The sequence below is a fragment of the Zeus faber genome (assembly GCF_960531495.2).
Source record: "Zeus faber genome assembly, chromosome: 16".
Lineage (NCBI taxonomy): Eukaryota > Metazoa > Chordata > Actinopteri > Zeiformes > Zeidae > Zeus > Zeus faber.
Window position 1 is genome coordinate 13,354,299 of NC_137202.1, and position 18,614 is coordinate 13,372,912.

Below are 18,614 nucleotides of genomic sequence, written 5' to 3' on the forward strand. Positions count from 1 at the left end.
CTATCAACTACCCAGTAGTCATGGAAATACATGTAAACATATTGGGGGAATTTCCGACAAATCTGGGGCATCACAATAGGATGGCTTTGTGATATCACAACTCTCACTCCTATAAAGCATTCTGCCTTCCTGACAGGTCAGACAGCTCTCGACCTCTCCGGATCCAGGTGGAGATAGGAGTGGTATCCTGGTTCGCTTTTACTCCTACGCCTAAAAGTAAGATCAAGGTCAACGTCAGGGTTGATTTTAATGTGGTCTGAAGAACATATTTGTACCTGTGCAATTGCCTTTATTGAAAATAAACCTGTGTGCATGAAAGAGCATGAGATTCCCTCTGTAAAGTATCTCACATAATGAGTTCAATGCTATCTTTTATCTTCCATACCATTGTTGAAGATTGTCACATGCACAAAAACCCTAATGAACTTGTTTTGATTTCTTCACAGATCACCTCTGCCATGTCATCTGTCCTACTGTCCTACTATGCATCTCCACAAAAAAGTGAGAGCAGTGGCACACATTGATACACATTTAACTTATTCTAGCTCAATTCTAAAAAAAGTGCCAAGCCCATTAAATACACACAGACAAGCACAGTCACCCACACACGTATACCAACGATCGACATGTTATAGTTGTTGTGCCCAGACATTTGGTACACTTGCACGCATTTTATTTTTGGAGCTGTGCCATTCCATAGCATGCAGTGAGCCATCTGTCATCATATAGCACAGTCCAAGGTTTACACTTCATAGCTTAACAAAGCTACACCATCTATAACATATGAGCAATTGTGATTTATATGGGTACCCTTCTTAATTTGCTAATTTCATAAGCAAAATCCCTCAAACCGTCAAACATGTCTCTTCACTACTGCATCAATTAAGCAGAGATTTACAGTCAGTGATCAAGTTAATGACACCCTCCATAAAAACAAGGATTTTTATTTATTTTAACCAAACAATGACGATAAGCATAGCGATAGGAATCCTGTGCATTTAGACAGTAGCTGCTATATACTGTCGCATGCCACAATAAAGAATGTAGACTCCAGGTGCAACATATAGATACGGTGCTGTGCATATAATTCTACCTCCTTATCACTGGAAGGTTTGAGGGTGTGTGATCAGAAGGTTGTTGGATTAATTACCTTGAGATGATGAAACCCCAGGGGTGATTAAGAACGGTGGCTAAATGTGCCCTGATTGCCCGGATTTCTAATAATCTTTATTATATGTATCTATCTGGGAATTTTTTGACACAGCTTATTTAGATCTTGGAGACTTGCGAACTGAAGTACTTTGTACACTTTCCATCAAAGTGTAATATCAGTCCAGTCAATGATGGAAAGTAACGGAGTGCAAGTACTTTGTTACTGTACTTAAGTAATATATTTGCAGATGACTATAACACCACCCATACTATTTCGTTGTAAAGGGTAATCGGGATGTTATATGTTGGTATTTAAACTTTTTACCAGTGTGTTTACCAGTTACTTCTTCCTCCACCGCTGCTGAACTTATGTCATAGCTCGGCGGTGAGGGCGGGGCCAATCGGAAGGTGCCCCGCCCCCATTGGCCCCAGGTGGCGTCCCTCAGGGGCCGCTCGGGAGGTGATTGGTCGCCCCGACTTCCCCGTCTCATCTTCCACATTCTGGACCTGGTGGGTGTCGGGAGCCGCCACGCCGCAACTCGACTCTCCTTCTGTGGCGCAGTGGGTCAACTTTATCCCGTTTTAAAACAGAACAAAACAAAACAAAAGAAACGTAAAAAGTGCTTTCCGGTACTTGGAAGTTTTGGGGGACTTGAGCCAAGAAGTTTTGGTTGAAACTTGGGACAGTGTTGAGACAACATGGCAGACAGCGAGGGGCAGGTCTCCTCTTCCGATCGGTTCGTGGCAGATCCGACGCACCGCGACCGCGCGGGGACGGACGGGTTCGAGTTCAACGAGGCCGCGGCGAAAGAGGTCTTCGACGCGCATGAAATCGTGGACCTGGTCGGCGGGGCTCAAGACGCCATCGAGAGGCACATGGCGGAGGACTTTGTCCCGGGAGCGATCACAGAAATAACCGAAATGTTCTCCCACTCTCCCCCACCAGAACCGGCGCAAGAACCCGGGGTGGTGGAGCTGGAACCCGGCGTAATGGAGCTGGAAGTCGGGGCGGTGCCGGAGCTTTGGGCAGCGCCGCAGGGAGATGCCACCAAGGCGGTAACAAAAGAGGAGGTGACCCCAGACTCCACCACCGCTCCGCCTCCTGTTGAGCCCACGGAGTCCGTCGTCGAACCCGAAGCCGAGGCCGAGCCGGAGAGCGCGTACGTAGAAGCCACGGAGCCGGAGCCACAAGTTGCCCTCGTCACCCCGGAGCCTATCAGCTTCCCGCCGGCTGAACCCCGGACCGCAGCAGCCTCCGCCCCGGCAGAGCGAGTGAAGCTCCCCACAGCGCCTCCGACCAGAGCAGAGGAAAAGCCACCCAGCCCGGCTCCAGCATCATGTAAGTGTCTAGACGGTGTGGGGGGGGCGCGGCGGGAGAACGACCCCGCGGATGAATTAAAACGCGCAGACATCGCTGTTGTATTGTGTGTTAAACGCTTGGCTCGTGGACATTTTATATTGGCACCTCGGTTAGCCGGGGATGCTAGCTGGTGTTAGCCGGGGATGCTAGACTGGCGTTAGTCGGGGACTGGTAACTCGTGCTAGCCCGCGATGCTAAACTGCTGTTAGCCCGAGACGCCTCCATCAGAACGGGCGCCTCGTCGGACGGACGTCTGCCACGCCAGCCGCCAAGTGTGAACCCTGAATGGCGCTGTCACCAATCGCAAACCCGCGCTGGAAACACGCGTGGCGTGTTTCCAGCGCGGGTTTGCCGAAGGGGTTGCCGAGGGCGAGCTGCTCTTCCTTTCTCTGAACACGACGCGGCCCACCTGTTTTTGTCTGGGAAATAAATAAATAAACAAATATACGGAATGAAGCGTGATGTCAACGTTAGCCGGGCGAGGTGGCAAACGGTGCCGCCTGAGCTCAGGACAGCGATCCTGCCGAACACCGCCCGAACTACCTTTTTTTTTTTAAATTAGTTGTATTCGGCGTGGGTGTGCTGTAGTCTGGGGGGTGGGGGGGCAGGGCGGCGTGGCTGTGGTTTTCCGGGGTGCGCCCGTCTGCTGCGCGGGCTACGGGGAGTCGCTAGCCCCGCTGCTAGCGTGCAGCGTGGATGGAAAAGCTCAGATTAGTCACAACAAAGGAATGTGCTCGGCACAACCCCGGCCCCGTGTCCGCATCTCGGCTCCCCGCTGCCGCAGTCTCCCTAAAGGGGAACGCGAAGCCTATTGTTCAGTCACGGCTCTGCACGTTGGGTTACGGTGGACACCATCCCAGTCCCCCCCCCCCCCTCGGTAAACATGTAGGAAGCCACCCTTCACCCAAAATCCCCTTTTCTTATACAAATACCATTTACATTTTTCAGGCGGTGTGGCAGTGTTAGGGGGAAGCAGTACGTTTTCCCATTTTTGTCTCGTGATGACTTGTTCTTGTGTCAGGTGGAAAACATCCCAGGCCTCTAATCCGAGGGGCTAATCCGGGGGGTGAGGTAGGTGTGGTAGGGTTTGGAGGGGGGGGGGGGGCTCTTGGTAGGGCGTGGTGTGGCAGGGCTTGGTAGCTCCTGGTACAAAGACCTTGTGACTGACGGTGTGTTTAATCGTCCAGCGCTCGCCGATTACTTCTGGCCTACATCTTATTTTTGGGTCGCCTGCATCAGTCAGTTTGTGTTTGCGAGAAGGTTGGATGTCAGACGCGGGCCCTGGCCTCTAAGCTGGGCGTGGCTGTCGCTGGGCTGTGATGTCTGGTGGTGGTGGTGTTGTTGTTTCTCTGTATCCTAGTGAAGCTCCATGATGACTGGGGTTAAGTGCATCACGGTCACCTCACTTCAGTTTTCCCCTTCCCAACAGTCCCTGCCGGCACAGCAGCTGGGCTACGGCGTAGGGGTGAAAGGCGCGTCTCTCTCTCTTTTTTTTTTTTTTTTTTTTTTTTTTTTTTTAAGAGACTCTGTTTGTGGCTAGTCACTCTGGGGGGGGGAAAAAAAATTGCTCGATGTTGAAATTCTTCCGCTGTTCGATTTGATTGGCGTAATGCGCGTTGAAAGAGGGTTGACTTCCGTTTAATGAGGAGCGAGAGTCGGCTCCGAGTTGTTAATGGGATTTTCACTGGAACGATGTCATTCTGACACGGTTGTTTATTTTGGTGGAATTCGGCGCTCAACACGGATCTTTCCGCTTTTAATGAACGCTTGGCTCCATGATACAAATGAACAACTTTTTGCTTGAGTGACTCCTGAATAATTTAAAAGATTGGCCACTACGAGCAAATCGATTGCAGTCCTGTACTACTATGGCGCCAGAGACCTGCGATATTCAGCACTACATTCAGTCAGAATCCCAAATGTGTTCACCACATGTTAGTCTGTTTATTGTCGAGCTACTTATCACTTCCAGGTTCTGGGGACAAGAGCAACGTGGTGTTAAGGCGCCAAGGGGCTTGAGATTTGATCTTTGAGAAATTACAACAATGGACTTTTTACAGTGACTCACAAGCTTTCATCTCATTTATGTATCAAAAGATTGATCCTGTTCATTTTGACCAGGACTTAATTTTCATATCCTTTCCATCCACATCAAGTCTTTAACCAAAATCAAATGAAATGCTTTGGCATGGTGTGCGAACAATCTCACCTTGTCTAGACTGGCTATCCCACAACAGTGAACTGGAGCGTGTAGAGACGATTACTAAATTGCCCAGAACATACATTTCCAGATCTCCTCCCTTTAATTTTTTTTTTCTTGGTCATTCTCCAATCGATCAGACTCTGTAAAAGCTCTTATTTTGGTTTGAAATCTGGATTATCCTATTCCAGATCCACAGTCTGTCTTTCATCATCTGCTAGAGGCAACGTGTAAAGGGCGTCAAACTTGGACACCATTTTCAGCTCTCAACATACGCTTTTTTTTTTCAAATCAGATGTCAATCTCATGTTAAAGTAGAACTTTTTCTAAATGGGTGGCTAAATGCAGGTTAACTCCTTGTGTTGGGGAGGTTTGGTCTTGAGATTTTTTAGGTTTATTTGACTTAAGAACTAATGAAAAATGGGTAGTTTTTTCAGTCTTCTTTCGTGACAATCCCTCGCCCAGATATATATTTTTTGAAAGGACAGACGAGCTGAATCAACCTTTCGTCCCGCAGCCATTTTAGTCAAATCCAATCTTATCTGCCTGTTTGCTCTGTCGAGATTTCCCAAACAGTGTTTGTCACCGCCTCTTAACAGTTAACCTAGAGGGCAGAGACCTCCTTGTGATTAGAATCTTGTTATATACCATTGACAGTCCTGTCTCTGAATATTTATTGTTTAAACGTAATGCAATAGTTGATTGGTAAATTAATGTTACATGACACAACCTAAACAGCACCTTGGTGACAGAAGAATCCTCTGAAATCGCTGTCAGCTTATCTTTTGGAGTTTTCACAGTGACCACGATCATAGTTCCTGGTAGTTTTATTTATGCTAGAATCCACGATGGACTCTGTGCCACTGTTACTCAGCCAGATGCTGTGTTCAAGTCATGTCGGAATTTACCATCAAAACGACTTGCTGCTTTCTGCTGCACGTAATGTCAATCTGTTTTATATATCCATAACTACTCTACCTAAATTTGAACTTATGGACAAATATATTTGGAGGCTTTAAACAAACTAAATGACGTAATGTAGCCGAAATGTTGTATGTTTCAAAGTTATGCTGAGACATGTTTTGCTGTCATTTCTAGTTGGGCTACTTCTGTCCTCATCTGCTCTGTCAGAGTTTCACCATGGGCGGGGCTCAGGGAGCTCCTCCACACGCACAGACTGTGAACCAGGGAAACATACTTATGCTTGTCGTTTTATTTTATTTATTTCCGATTTTATTTTTCATCATCTGAAGCTCAAAAATCCATCAATCGAAAGAGAAGGAAATAATCAACCTTTTCAACTTCCCTAGAACCCTCCCATACTATCCCAGGGACCCATCGTGGACCCCATCCACCTTCAGAAGTAACTTATGTCACAAGCAGTGGTGGAGAGGAAGATGCCTCCGACAGTAGACATACATTTAGTTGTTGCTTTAAGGTGGTAGCAGCCAGTGAAACATTAGCCACATGCAGTGTAAGACAGTCCATGCCTATAGGGTTCCACAGGCCACTAATAGCTCAAGGAAATGAACATTCAGTGTAGCTCCATGAGAACAGCGATTTGCTGTACTAAAATGTAGTATGGTGTAATGGAACGTAGTTGATCCGTGATCTGTACGGATTGCACCCATGTGAACCGCTGATTAATTGCAATATTTAACCAGCACAGTGAAATACAATTTTACTGCCGCTGTTACTTTTTAAAGTAATTATTCCCTAAATCTTGACGAAGAGTTGCAGTGAAAAGAAGATAGACAAGGCAGATGCGAGCTGTGTTCTACTCTAGAGTGCAATGATTGGTTGATTTTTAGGGGTGGGTCGATCATATGATAGTCAGAATCAGATTTGTAGCTGTAAAATGTACCCCAACTGTCATGATCTGACGGAAATCTGAAAAAACAGAAGTTGCCTAAAAACTTACGTATGTTGCGGCATGGTAGCAGGCGCCAAATGTTGTAATAATCCATGAATGGTGCCATCATGCACGTTGCATATATTGCATTCCGCTGGGTTGCTTTGCACTCCGTCTTAAAACAATTGAGTGTTGAATATTTAAAATATTTTAAGATTTTATTTAAACATTAGACTTCTTGAAAGTTGTCATTTCCATTTAAGATCATGGGCAAACGTTCCTTGCTTAAGTGTTTTACAGAATAAATTGAAAGTAAAGTTATCTGTTTAAGTATTTATAGTTATATTTGTTATAATGATCCGATCCGTGACTGAAAACCGTGATCGGAGCCCTGGGTTTTGTGCTCTGTTGCACCTAGGTGTGTCACAATTCTCTAAATCCACAATTTGATTTGACTAACGATTTTAAGGTCACGATTCGATTTTCGATTCAAACTTTTTTTTTTTTTTCAGCACTGACTGCTATGCCATTGTTACACCATTGAGTCTTATTTTGTAAAGAACTTTTTTCTCAATATGTAACTTTTCTTTGAAAATTTAGAATTATAAATAATAACAAATATGAGAATATTTATAATATGAGAATAGTCTTTAATATAAGAACACACCTAAACAGTGAAGAGCTTTAGAAAGGCTAGCCTTCAGAATAATATATAAGTTACTTATTATACTACTTTTTAGTTACAGAGAAACCGATGCTATTCTTGCAGGAGGGGAACGCTGGTAGTAAAAGGAAAATTACTACCTGCAGCTCCAATCAGAACAATCTTTTCTCCAAACAAAGCAAATAAAAACTCAATGTTTTTAATATAGTTTCTTGCTGCTGCTCTTGCTGTGCAGCCGATCGCTCCTGAAAAAATTCCACCCGTGTGGCCGGCACGGTCCTCGAGCCAGCGGTGGGGAACCTCTGCACGAGAGGACATTCCATCGGTGATGTTCGGGTTTATTTCCCGCTTTCATCGACACATCTATGGAATTAGTGGACATTCTGGTTAAAGGCACACTCTCCCTTGTACACGCAGTGAAACACCGGAGAAGAGCGCAACGCTCGTGCGACTTTACACACCGTTACCAGGGAATATTTGTCTCTAACGCGTTCACTGTGCAACAAACTGGATGAACTTAGATATTATTATTATTATTTATTTTGTAATCTTCAAATGCTGTTTGAATTTTGCTCCTGCAGCCCTAGTGCCAGTTGGGCGAGTGCGGTATGCACTCAGGGATGCGGAGCAGCCAACATCTCCGGCGCCGACCACAGCTCGCCCATTTGTCTTGACTGCCCCAATATGCCGACCATGTTGGACAATATTACCCACAAAAATGCGGCGAGAATCGCGAACCTTGCTTGTGGTTTTGAAGTTTGAAATCGAACGCTCATTTCGATTGATTTTCAAAATTAGAATCGTGACACCCCTAGTTGCACCCCTTCTAAAATGGGAGTTCCCAAATCCTGGAAAAGTGTTTGTCAACCTCAAAAATGTATTACTGCATTGTGGGGAAATGAGTTAATGGCTTAGGTTTATGATTCTACAAGGCCAATGAATGACATTAACTACACTACCTGGGGTTGGGTTCTGCGTTTTCTTTCTTTTTAAACAACTTTATTCAGGTTTTCACTGACATTACCCCCTGAATCCACTTCCAATTAAACAATTCACTCGACTGAGAGGTAAATGCAATTTCATTTCTATGGTGACCAATGAGGCCTCCTCTGACTCGTCTATCCCAAAAATGTCAGTAATGGGGTGAGGATTCAGTGTTATATTGCATACCAATGAAAAACGGAAAACAGAAAGATGAAGAGTGAATCTGTGAAATAATGGAGTCCCACAGTTCATCTGAAATTCCCTCTCCTACTGTGTGTCTGATTCCCAAGCAGCCTTTGTGTTTCCCATGCAGGGGAATATATATTCTGTGTCACACCGAGCTCTGGATTCTGTATTTTTGAAACAAAGATCAGGCTGCATTTCTGCCTGAATGTTAATACTTGACAAGTCAAGTCAGCACGAACATGAACAGTTAGACAAAATGACGCATGTGCGTTTGAAGTTCTCTCCGAGTGATGTAACTTGACTAGACTTGACCCATCCGACTAAACCTCAGGTTACCAAGGCCGGCATCCAACCCAAACCTCCACATGAGACTTTTCAAACTAAATGAGCAAAATTCAAAAAGTTGCTTTTTTTTTTTTTTAATGGCAGTCTTTCATTTGCAGAACATGTTGGTTGTTATAGTTATTATTTACACATTAGATGCTGTTTTAGCTTGGCTTCTTTTTCTACTTTGAAATTGTCAGTTATTTTACCACAGCCCAAATATCAAAATTGTACTCTTATTTGCAAGTCAAACAATTCCCTGAGCTTTTAAAAACATTTTAAGTGAAAAAAATAAACCACCTAATATAGTATTTGTACAGTGTTTCCAACCCTTCACTATAAGAACAGTGAAGGGTTGAACCTTTTTTTTTTTTTGTGGACATTGGTTTTATGTTAATAGACCGTTGCTGATTGGCTGCTGTATTGCAGAGTCAGCAAAAGAGCAACAGAGAGCTGCTCTTCTTGTTCTCAAGAGCAGGATCCCTCACTTGGGTAGGAGTAACCAGTGACCTTTTTTCCAATGGAGACATGTCTAGCTTTTCCACTAAAACCTGCAAATGATGTCATCTGCTCCAGGGCTCCTGTGGTTATTGGAAAGTGAATAAAGCATTACACACACCTACTCATAGTCCTTTAGCCTGGCATGGCCAGACTAATTCGCAAATGCACATTAGTCTGGAATCTCTCCGTTTATGTTCAATTTCCAAGTGGCATTACCAACGCACGCAGATCAAAATGTCTCTGGACACAAGTGGATGGACCTACAACCAATCAGAGAAACGAAATGTGTGGCCGAGTGAGTGAGTCAGCAGCAGCCATCTTGGTTGTTTACAAAAATGCCTTAATGGCTCTCCTCTGCATCTTCATCGTCTCAAACCCACCCCATATTTGATAAACGGTTGTGGTTGACCTGACCCTGGCATGGTCAGGTGGAAATCTGTTTGACTGGGAGGGTGGCCAGACGTATTCCGCAGAGCAAATGAAACATGAGCTGGCAGATTTTGTCTGGTTCCCAGGTTAATAGTCCTTCCCTCTGCCTTCCAATCTTGAGATAGATAGATATTATTGTTTAAACAAAGGAACTCTTCACAGACCATTCCTCAATTGACAATTGACAGTGGCCACTGGCTAGGAATATGGTTTGGATGGAGGAAGTGGAGGAAAGTAGAAGTGGAGGAAGTTGAACGTGTGAAAGAGACAGATGGCAATATGGGAGTGAATTGCAATGCTGGCAGTTATTTTGACCGGCTGGCCTTGCAGCACATTTTTTGTCGGATCTAAAGTTTTTTCACACTAAACGTAATCCTGTTTTCTCACTTCTAACCACTTCTTATCAAAGGAAAATTATTTTATATGTTGGATGTTTGTAAGCAGCCTCTCCCTTTCTTTTTCCTCTTTCTGTCTTATCTTCACAAAGGGGCTGTCCTCCCGAAGGCACTTTAAATACAACTAGTGCATGTCCATTTAAAATGTAAGACTTTCTAAAACATTTGAATGGCAACGTTTAACCAAATGTCAATGATTCAGTCCTGTATTCCACATTGGAAGAAGAAACTGCTGGTTGAAGTCATACATCAGGGAAAGACGCTTTGTAGTCGCACAGCCCTGAAGCCCTGCCCCCTGCTGGTTAGCTGTTCACTTTTCATTAATATTACACTTGTCGTGTCCAAATTGTACCAAATTCGACACTGAGTAGATAGCAGAGTGTGAAGTAGATCGGATTAAAGGTTGTCGAGATAATTGAAGGATATAGATACAGACGGAGATTCCTGCCTTTATAGTTAGTTAAATGCCAATATTCAATTGGTGCCTTCAGAGCAGTGTTGTTTTCAATATAGTTTGGCTCTCGGTTCACAGGTTGACAGTGCAGTGAGGTTTAGCCTCAAGGAAGGGATGTGAAACCGCCCGTGTGCTTCTTATGGGAGACCCAAATGGGATTCCCAAACATATTTCTGAAGCTTCTGTTTCGCTGCTAGGCTTCCCTCTGGCCTTCAACACTGACTGCTATTTAATGTGCTTCTTTTTTTTCTTGCTTGTTATTTCCCACATTTTCTTGCTCTAATACTTTCCCTCTTGCTGACTCTGTTTCTCTGCTTTCCAGATGCACCTTCTCTTCCTAAAGCTCAGCCTCCTCCTCTGATGCAGTTTCCTACAGGCAAGTCCTCCGAGCACCTTGTTTAATTACCCAATTGACTTTAAATGAGATGCTGTTTGAACCACTTGAAGTAGGGCTGAACGACATGGAGAAAATGTCTATTCAAACTTTCAGACCAGTAGTGCACTGCCCGCCCACTGCCCGCCCATTTTACCTCTACACTACACAAGTGGTTGGCCACTTATCATTGTCAGGATCCTAAGGGGAAACTTCATTTTAATCCTGAAAGGGTCTGTCTTGTATTTTAAGTAGTGTTTCTTTACAATAGCCACTCGCACAAAATAACGATTATGCTTGCAACTCTTTCTTGCAGAGTACTTGAGCCAGACCTGCTTCATGTGATAATATAAACAAAATATTTGCAGCTTCTGGCATTTTAAAATCGCTTTTTCAATATCAATTCATCGTTCAGCCCTAACTTGAAGTATTAAAAAAAAGAATAATCAAAATAATTGTATTTGTATTTGCCTGGCCTTGTTTTCCAGTGCTGTTGTTCTAGAGTAGATTGAATTGAATTTAAGATAAAACACATTTGGACGAATAAGGATTTCTTCAAATACCATTTTTTTGAAGTCATAACCAAAAAATGCAGTCTACTGAAAGGTTTGTTGGTTTTATATTAAAAAAAAATATATATATATATATATATTTTGGATGTGTATCAGTCTGCACAAGTCATTATTTGTCCACTTGAAATTGTTTACCAGGCATGATGAGCATGATTTGGTGCCACAGACCTGGGCAAAAATATAGTTCAAAATAAACAAACAAATAAGTAAATAAATAAAAGGTTTCTGGTATGTTGGTCTGCTCTGCCAGCGGGCATCTGCTGGTCTGGTTTAACAATTAAAGGGAATTGCACACAGAAGGGAGTTTCCTGCTCTGCTTGAGAAGAACTCGCTTGTCCTGCTAGACACTTTAACGGCATCAGTTTATAATAAATGTCTTAAATGAGTGTATTTTTTTTGTTTTAATATTGAATATATAGCAGGGAATTCCCTTTCTACTGGCCGCGGTGGCTGAATTGAGGTGGCTGAAAGTCTACAACTCCTTAAATATATAATGCTTTGGATGTTAATAAAGGTTTGTGCCTTGCCAGTTGTTCAGCTGCAAAATGTCAATAGTGGGCTAATTTACCAGAAACATTTGACTTTTACCAGCGTTGATGTTTGCTGTGTATGATCTCCTACCTGAATTTCCCCCCGGGAATTAATAAAAGTGTTATGGGTTTAAACTGGGTTATAAACTATAACCTGGCTTTATACCTGGGTTTAAACTATTCAGGTAGCTATTTTGCCCAGGTATTTGAATGTGTCTTTGATCCGTACTCTACTGCATTCTCCCTCCTCCCTTCTCTACTCAAGCACTTGGGCAGAAGGGTGATTCCCCTGCTCCCATCTCTCCTCTCTCTCCTCTCCATTCTCCTGACTCTCTGGAGGAGCTCTCCCTAACTGAGAGTCCCAACCAGCCCCCTACTTGGGCTTCTTCTGCTGCGCCACTTGGCTCCTCCTCATCCGTTGGACCCCCCGACACATATTCCCACGATATGCCTTGGGAAGGTCACAACAAAAGTCAGGAGGGCCATCTAGATCCCATAGCCGGGCCTTACCTGAGTTTAGGGAAAGATCCGGAAAGACCCCAGAACCTGTGTGAAGACAGCGGTGTTTCCTTTTCCCCTGAAGAAAAGCTGTTTAGCTCAAACCGGTCTTCCACTGGGCCATCCCCCATCAACCCCTTGATGAAGGTCCCAGAGTCTCACCCTTCCTCTTCTAATCCTACAGAACACTGGGATACGCCGTTTCTAGCCTCTCAAGACAACTCACGGGTCTCCATGGATTCTTTCTCAAAGGATACAGCCCCAATCGGCTCTTCCAGGTATGAGGCCGATCTGCATGACAACCAGCACGATGAAGATGATGACCTGATGGATGAGGTGAAGAAGACCAATCCATTCGATGGCTTTTCCCCCCTGGCTGATGCTGGTTACACTCATTTTGGAGAAACAAAGTCCGACAGCAGGGCTGCCAAAATGTCTGAGAGTCCCACCCCAGATCTGGTCCAGTACGGACAGAGCGGAGACTCTCAGCACAGCCCACCATCTTTCTTTGATGAGGACAAAACATATGAATCCAGCAAAATTACTGCTGTTGACTCGCTTATGCAGCCAATTAATCGGTACTTGTCTGGTCATGACGACGATGATGATGAAGATGATGGTGATGTTGAAGAGGGGGAGGAAGAAGACTCTCCTCTGCCGCCATCTCTCCCAGATATCCTAAAATCTTCCCCTCTGAACCCAGAAAAAGTGGATTCTGGTTCGTCCGAGGAAAGCCCCGAGGAGCAGAGCCCCGTCCTGGAACGCAGAATGATGGAGTCCCCAAATCCGCCGATCAATCTGTCTGCCAACAACCCCTTTGCTTTCGACTCCAAAGTGTCCCTGCTGAAAGAGATGGCCGACGAAACAGAGGCCAGAGCAGCTGGGAAAGCCAAGGCAGACGACGACAATTGTTTTGGCGCGTTCGACCTTGTCAAAGAGGCAGAAGAACCCTCCCCGCCTGCGGCCAAGGCAGAAGAACCTGTCAAGATTGAACAGAAAGATTGGTTTTCAAGTCACGACGCTCCCAAGAAGGCTGCTAAATTTGAGCCACTAAATTTTGAAAGCAAAAATGCCCCTGCTGAGGATTCTGATTCAGAGTCCCCGACTGCAGACTCCCTATCGCCGGTTCTTGAAGCTATGGCCAAGAACCCTGCCAGCTTCCAGGTGGAAACTGAGAGAAGGGATCTGACGATGGAGGTAGAGGTGGCTGAGGAGGTCTCCGAGCACGAGGTCTCTTCCGAGGAGTTTGAATTCATCGAGAGGCCACCAAGGGGCGTGATTGACGAGTTTCTGGAGGCCTTGGATAATTCAAAATTTGCCTCCTCCAAAGTGCCAGAAATTGCTATGGATGATGACCTTGGCTTTGGCAAAAAGGATTCTCCTCCGCTGTCACCTCTGGCTCCCGCAAAAGCAGCCACGCCTACAGAAGTTGAGGAAGAGGCTTCCAGCCAGAGCGCTTATCTTCTCCTCACCCAGGACACCCCCAAGTCATCCCCACAGAAGAGCAAGGCGGCGCTAGAAAAGCCTGAGGTTCAACAACCTGGATCCCAGGCTCCACTTGTCCAACCACCTGCCAGTAAACCAGTGGAGTCCGTGGCTGAGAAGAAAATGGAGGGCACCAGAATGTTAAAGGTGCCAATCCTGAACATAGACGCAGGTAAAAATTAACCCCATCTTGGCATGGATATCAACCCATCCCCCCACCCCTCAGGTATCACCGGTGTCTCTTCCATCTTCGTCAGCATCATCATCGCCATTTAAGTTCTCCTGTTCCCCACTTCCCGGCAAATCATCAGCCACCATTTACATCACTTCCTCTTACCTTATCCTGATTTCTGACCTTAATTTTCACCCTCTACTTTCATACATTGCATCTTGTTTGATTTAACCATTACATTTAGTTTAGTGTTCTGTTTTTTTGTTGTGGCATGGTTCTGTTTTGGATTTTCCCTTTTAATCGCTATGTGCATCCCAAATAAGTACAATAACCCACATCTGTACGCAGGAAAATATAATTGCCTCCATCTTAATTTGTAACGTGTGTGTGTGTGTGTGCGCGTGTGCGTGATGGTATTTTGGAAGAAATTGCAATCATAGGTATTATAAATATGATGTAATAACTTTTAAATGGGCGGCACACTTTCTTTATCAGGACTGTATGCATTGGTCCCTAACACCTGTGCATCCACTTCCTACCAAGCAGTTCCTTCATAGAGATTTTGTGGTCTGGTTTTAAGTATTCCTCTGCTCTCTAAATGACCGACCGAAGACAACCACATTCTGAAACCCAACACTGCCATATAGACTGCAGAGCCTTTCCACCCCCAATGACATACATCAAGGGGTCTCAAACTACTATGGATGTCATGATTCTCCAAATCCAAGATTCGATTTGACTTTTGATTTTAACATCACAATTAGATTTGATTCTCGATTTAAACCTTTTTATTTTTTAAGCACTGACGGCTATGCCATTGTTTCTCAATAAGTAACCTTTATTTGAATATGAAACATCTGAAATATTTAAACACACAAACAGTTAAGAGCTTTAGCAAAACTAGACATTAGAATAATAAACCATAAGCCTCTTATTATTCTACTTTTAAGTTACTCACCAAAATAAGCGCAGAAAAATGTTATTTTTGCCAGAGCAGAGCGCTGGCAGTAAAAGGCAAAATTACTACCTGCAGCTCCGATCAGAGCAATTTTATTTATTTATTTATTTATTTTTTCTCCAAAGAAAGCAAATAAACAACAATAACAAGCAAAAAATATTTTTATTTACTCTGTTTCCTGCTGCTGCTCTGCTGTGGAGCAGGTCGCTCCTGAAAAAATGGCCTGTGGCCGGCCACATTCCATGAACTCGAACGCTCATTTCAATAGATTTTCAAATCTGAATCGCGACGCTCCTACAAATTTCAGGGCCTGGCGGCCACATCTGACCCACGCGACAATTTAATATGCTCCGCTACATGGGAAGAATATATTGATAAATCTGGCCCGCAAATTTTTTTTCTTTTCTAATCACAATGGCTGTGTCTCTATGGGAGGGGCCCCTTATTTATCCACACAAAAGCACATGTTTTCAAATTCTAAAACAATTAAATAGGCAATTCCCTCATGTGCGGGAGAAAAAAACAAAAAAACAGGCTGGTTTTTCCTTGAAAGCCAACAGCGCCCCCCCTAGAAGACAACCTAGCCAGTGGCCCCCAGGTCATTTGCATTTGAGACCACTGATATCCATACTTCATATTCTCTAACTCAGTCTCTTCCACCTTCTTCTGAACACCCCCTCAGGCTTCAGTTATTATTGACTATAAAAACTTATCCACACACACCTTCCTCAAAAAGTTATGTACCCGAAGGAAAAAGTTCAAGCACCATGTAAAGCCCCTTTCCCACACTGAATCCGTACCAATGCCGGATAATAAATATCCGGCAAAGGTGGTAGTCATTCACACATTGACCTCCTTTACGGAGACCTTCTGTATGGCGTCTGTTCCCACATTAGATGACGTACATTATGTACATTCAAGTTCGTACATTATGTCCAACGTAGATGTGATTTTATTTATTTATTTATTTATTTTTGGGTACAATCTGTCTGCAACGGATGTACAATCTGAAATGGTTTCAAAATTTTTTTCTTGCTCTTTTGAGACCCGCCCCTCCCACACGTATTTGGTTCCCTCCGCTGTCTGAGCCCCCGTTCCCGGACGCAATAACCCTAACCCGATGTTTTTAAATCGTTGGATAATTTCAACCTGTTCTACCTCTCCCCGTCTGCTTGTTTATTCTCCGGCTCCACGCGCCGGTACCGCTGGCGGTTAAGTGAAACGCTTGTACTTGATACCGCTGCACCCCTAACTCTAAAAGGCACATCTTGGGCATGCGAGTGGCATTTTTAAGAAGAAAAATAATAGATTTCAAGAATATAAAGACCTGTCTCCATAGAGACTGGACATTTTTCAATACTTTGTCTTCGCAGCTAAGCGCCACGGTTCGGATCGGACTCGCAATTTATCCAAAAGTTTTTTTTTTTTTGTTTTTTTTTCTCCCGAAAACAGTTAAACAACTTTCAAAATATTTGTATGAAATGAATTCAGCTCCACCCCTACTTTACGTGCTTGTCCCGGTAATGTTACTGCATCCATTCACACACACTCGATTCACAGACGGGCCGGCATTTTCCCAGAAGTGACACTAGGTTGAGAGTTGAAATGACTGTAAAAAATGTCAAACTCACAACCAACTGTCATTTAGCTTGTGTGAATCATCTGCAGGACACGGTGCATGTCCTGTCTTTACAGTTTTGCCTTTAGGTAATGCGCTAAGATGGCATCAGCCATCTTAGATCTGACAGGCACAGTCCCGCCTCAGGGCTTCATGAAGTGTTAAACAGGAATAATTGACCTTTTTTTCCCCCTCTAAATTATTATATACTGTACCTGTTGAAACATGTTTCGCTGGCTAATTTTAAATGGTAATTTGGAAAAAGTCACTTGACTTTTTTTGCCTGTCGTTCCAAGCTGACGTTCAATACCGTTCATTCAATATATTTGATCTGAGTCAACGAGAGAGGAACTTTTGCTTCCGTCTTTTGTGCAACAAGCCCTTTTCCTGTGGTAATCGCCTCACTGCTGTGATTCATAAACGGCTACAAAACTCAATTGTATCTGTATGATTACAGTCCAGGGGTGTATTAGAAACTGTGCCAAAGGCCAAGGTGGGAGGTGACTACTGGCTGTGCAAACACTAAAAGATCTCACTTTAGATGGTCCACCACATGTCTTACGAGACGTGTGATTGAGCAACTGATGTTCATTCTCTAGCGGAGTGTCAGGAGAGATGAGGCAGAATTCATTAAGTGCAATGAGACTGCTACCCCCTAGTGGGATGATTCACAAACTACACCAAAAAGCTAAAAAGATGCTCTGATATTTAACCGCCGACTTCTTTCTATATTAACATTTATTTTTAGATTAGAGTGCTTAGGTATTGTTGCTCGGTCTTATCAGAATAGCTGTGAAGTTTTATTGGTACTTACCTTAACTGGACACTTACATTAAATAAATGTAGTACATGTCTGATTGGGCCATGTATCTGTCCTGGGTAGGGTTTGACCCCCAAAATCTAGTCGTGGCTTTTGTACTTGACAGCCTCCTGGAAAGGTAACTAGTCATCTGGAGCTCATATTCTAATCATTTAGTTGACTGGTAAAATAGTGACTGTTGTATATTTGTCTTCTCTATAGGTGACCAAGCATACCCTGGAGGTCGTAGTCTTTTCTAAATATAAAGTTTGGTGATAAAGTATTAAATACATTTGAGTTCAGGGCTCTATCAATCAATTTAATTAGGGGTCCAACATGAAGCACGGGAGCCCTATTGGCTGGAGCCCTATGGTTTTTATTGGATTTTTATTATTTTTCTCCTTGGCATTTTTCTGGAATTGTCTGGCGGGTTACGGACATGAATGAAGTGTGGTTGGATTCGAGGCGCGTCAAACATTTTGTGGTCCCAAGTTTCATCAACATCGATATTTCGATGAGGAATTGGTGGAAAAACCATGTCTGGACTGCTCCACATACAATTTACACAATGGACATTTTCTACGCCCCATAGTTTGTCCACAATTAACTTTTAAAGTTGACAAATAACAAATCTACCATAACTCATCAATGCACTGAGCTATCATCATCCAATTTGATAGATATGAGCAGGGTATAACTCTGAGGCACTGTGAGGAAAGCTGGCGTCAGTTGGTCAATAGGTGGCACTATGGCAATCATATAACTTTCAATTGCCGCCATTTTGTTTTTGTATTTGGTCTAATTTGAACCATAATTGGACCACAATATGTCTGGATTGCCCGGAATATAATTCATATAATGGATTTTTTGCTACGCCCCATAGGTTGGCCACAATTAATTTTCAAAGTTTTCCATCGGCTCCACCAGCTATGTGGTGAAGCGTCCCAGAAGCATCGATGTTGTCGTAGAGAGAGGAGGAATATTGGAAATAGCGACTTCAATCATTTTTAACACAGTTTGATAATACTTTGACGTGTGGCGGGGTCGACCAGACAGACGCACAGTGAAGGAAACGCAGACAGAAGCGCCGTGGGAAGCTGGTTTTATT

At 43.8% G+C, this 18,614-nt stretch overlaps 1 protein-coding gene across 3 annotated transcripts in view; it reads left to right on the plus strand.

Annotated features, from left to right (window-relative positions):
• Positions 1–1,676: 1,676 nt before the first annotated feature.
• Positions 1,677–18,614, plus strand: part of LOC307242355 (reticulon-1-A-like) — a 30,826-nt gene continuing 13,888 nt past the window's right edge. Inside the window, exons 1-3 of one of the 3 annotated variants that reach the window (XM_080016788.1) lie at positions 1,677–2,491; positions 10,824–10,877; positions 12,242–14,131. In XM_080016788.1, the coding sequence (XP_079872914.1) occupies positions 1,852–2,491; positions 10,824–10,877; positions 12,242–14,131 (2,584 nt within the window). In that variant the 5' untranslated portion in view covers positions 1,677–1,851. The remainder of the gene's footprint in view (positions 2,492–10,823; positions 10,878–12,241; positions 14,132–18,614) is intronic. The other 2 variants (XM_080016789.1, XM_080016790.1) reach the window with 2 other exon arrangements.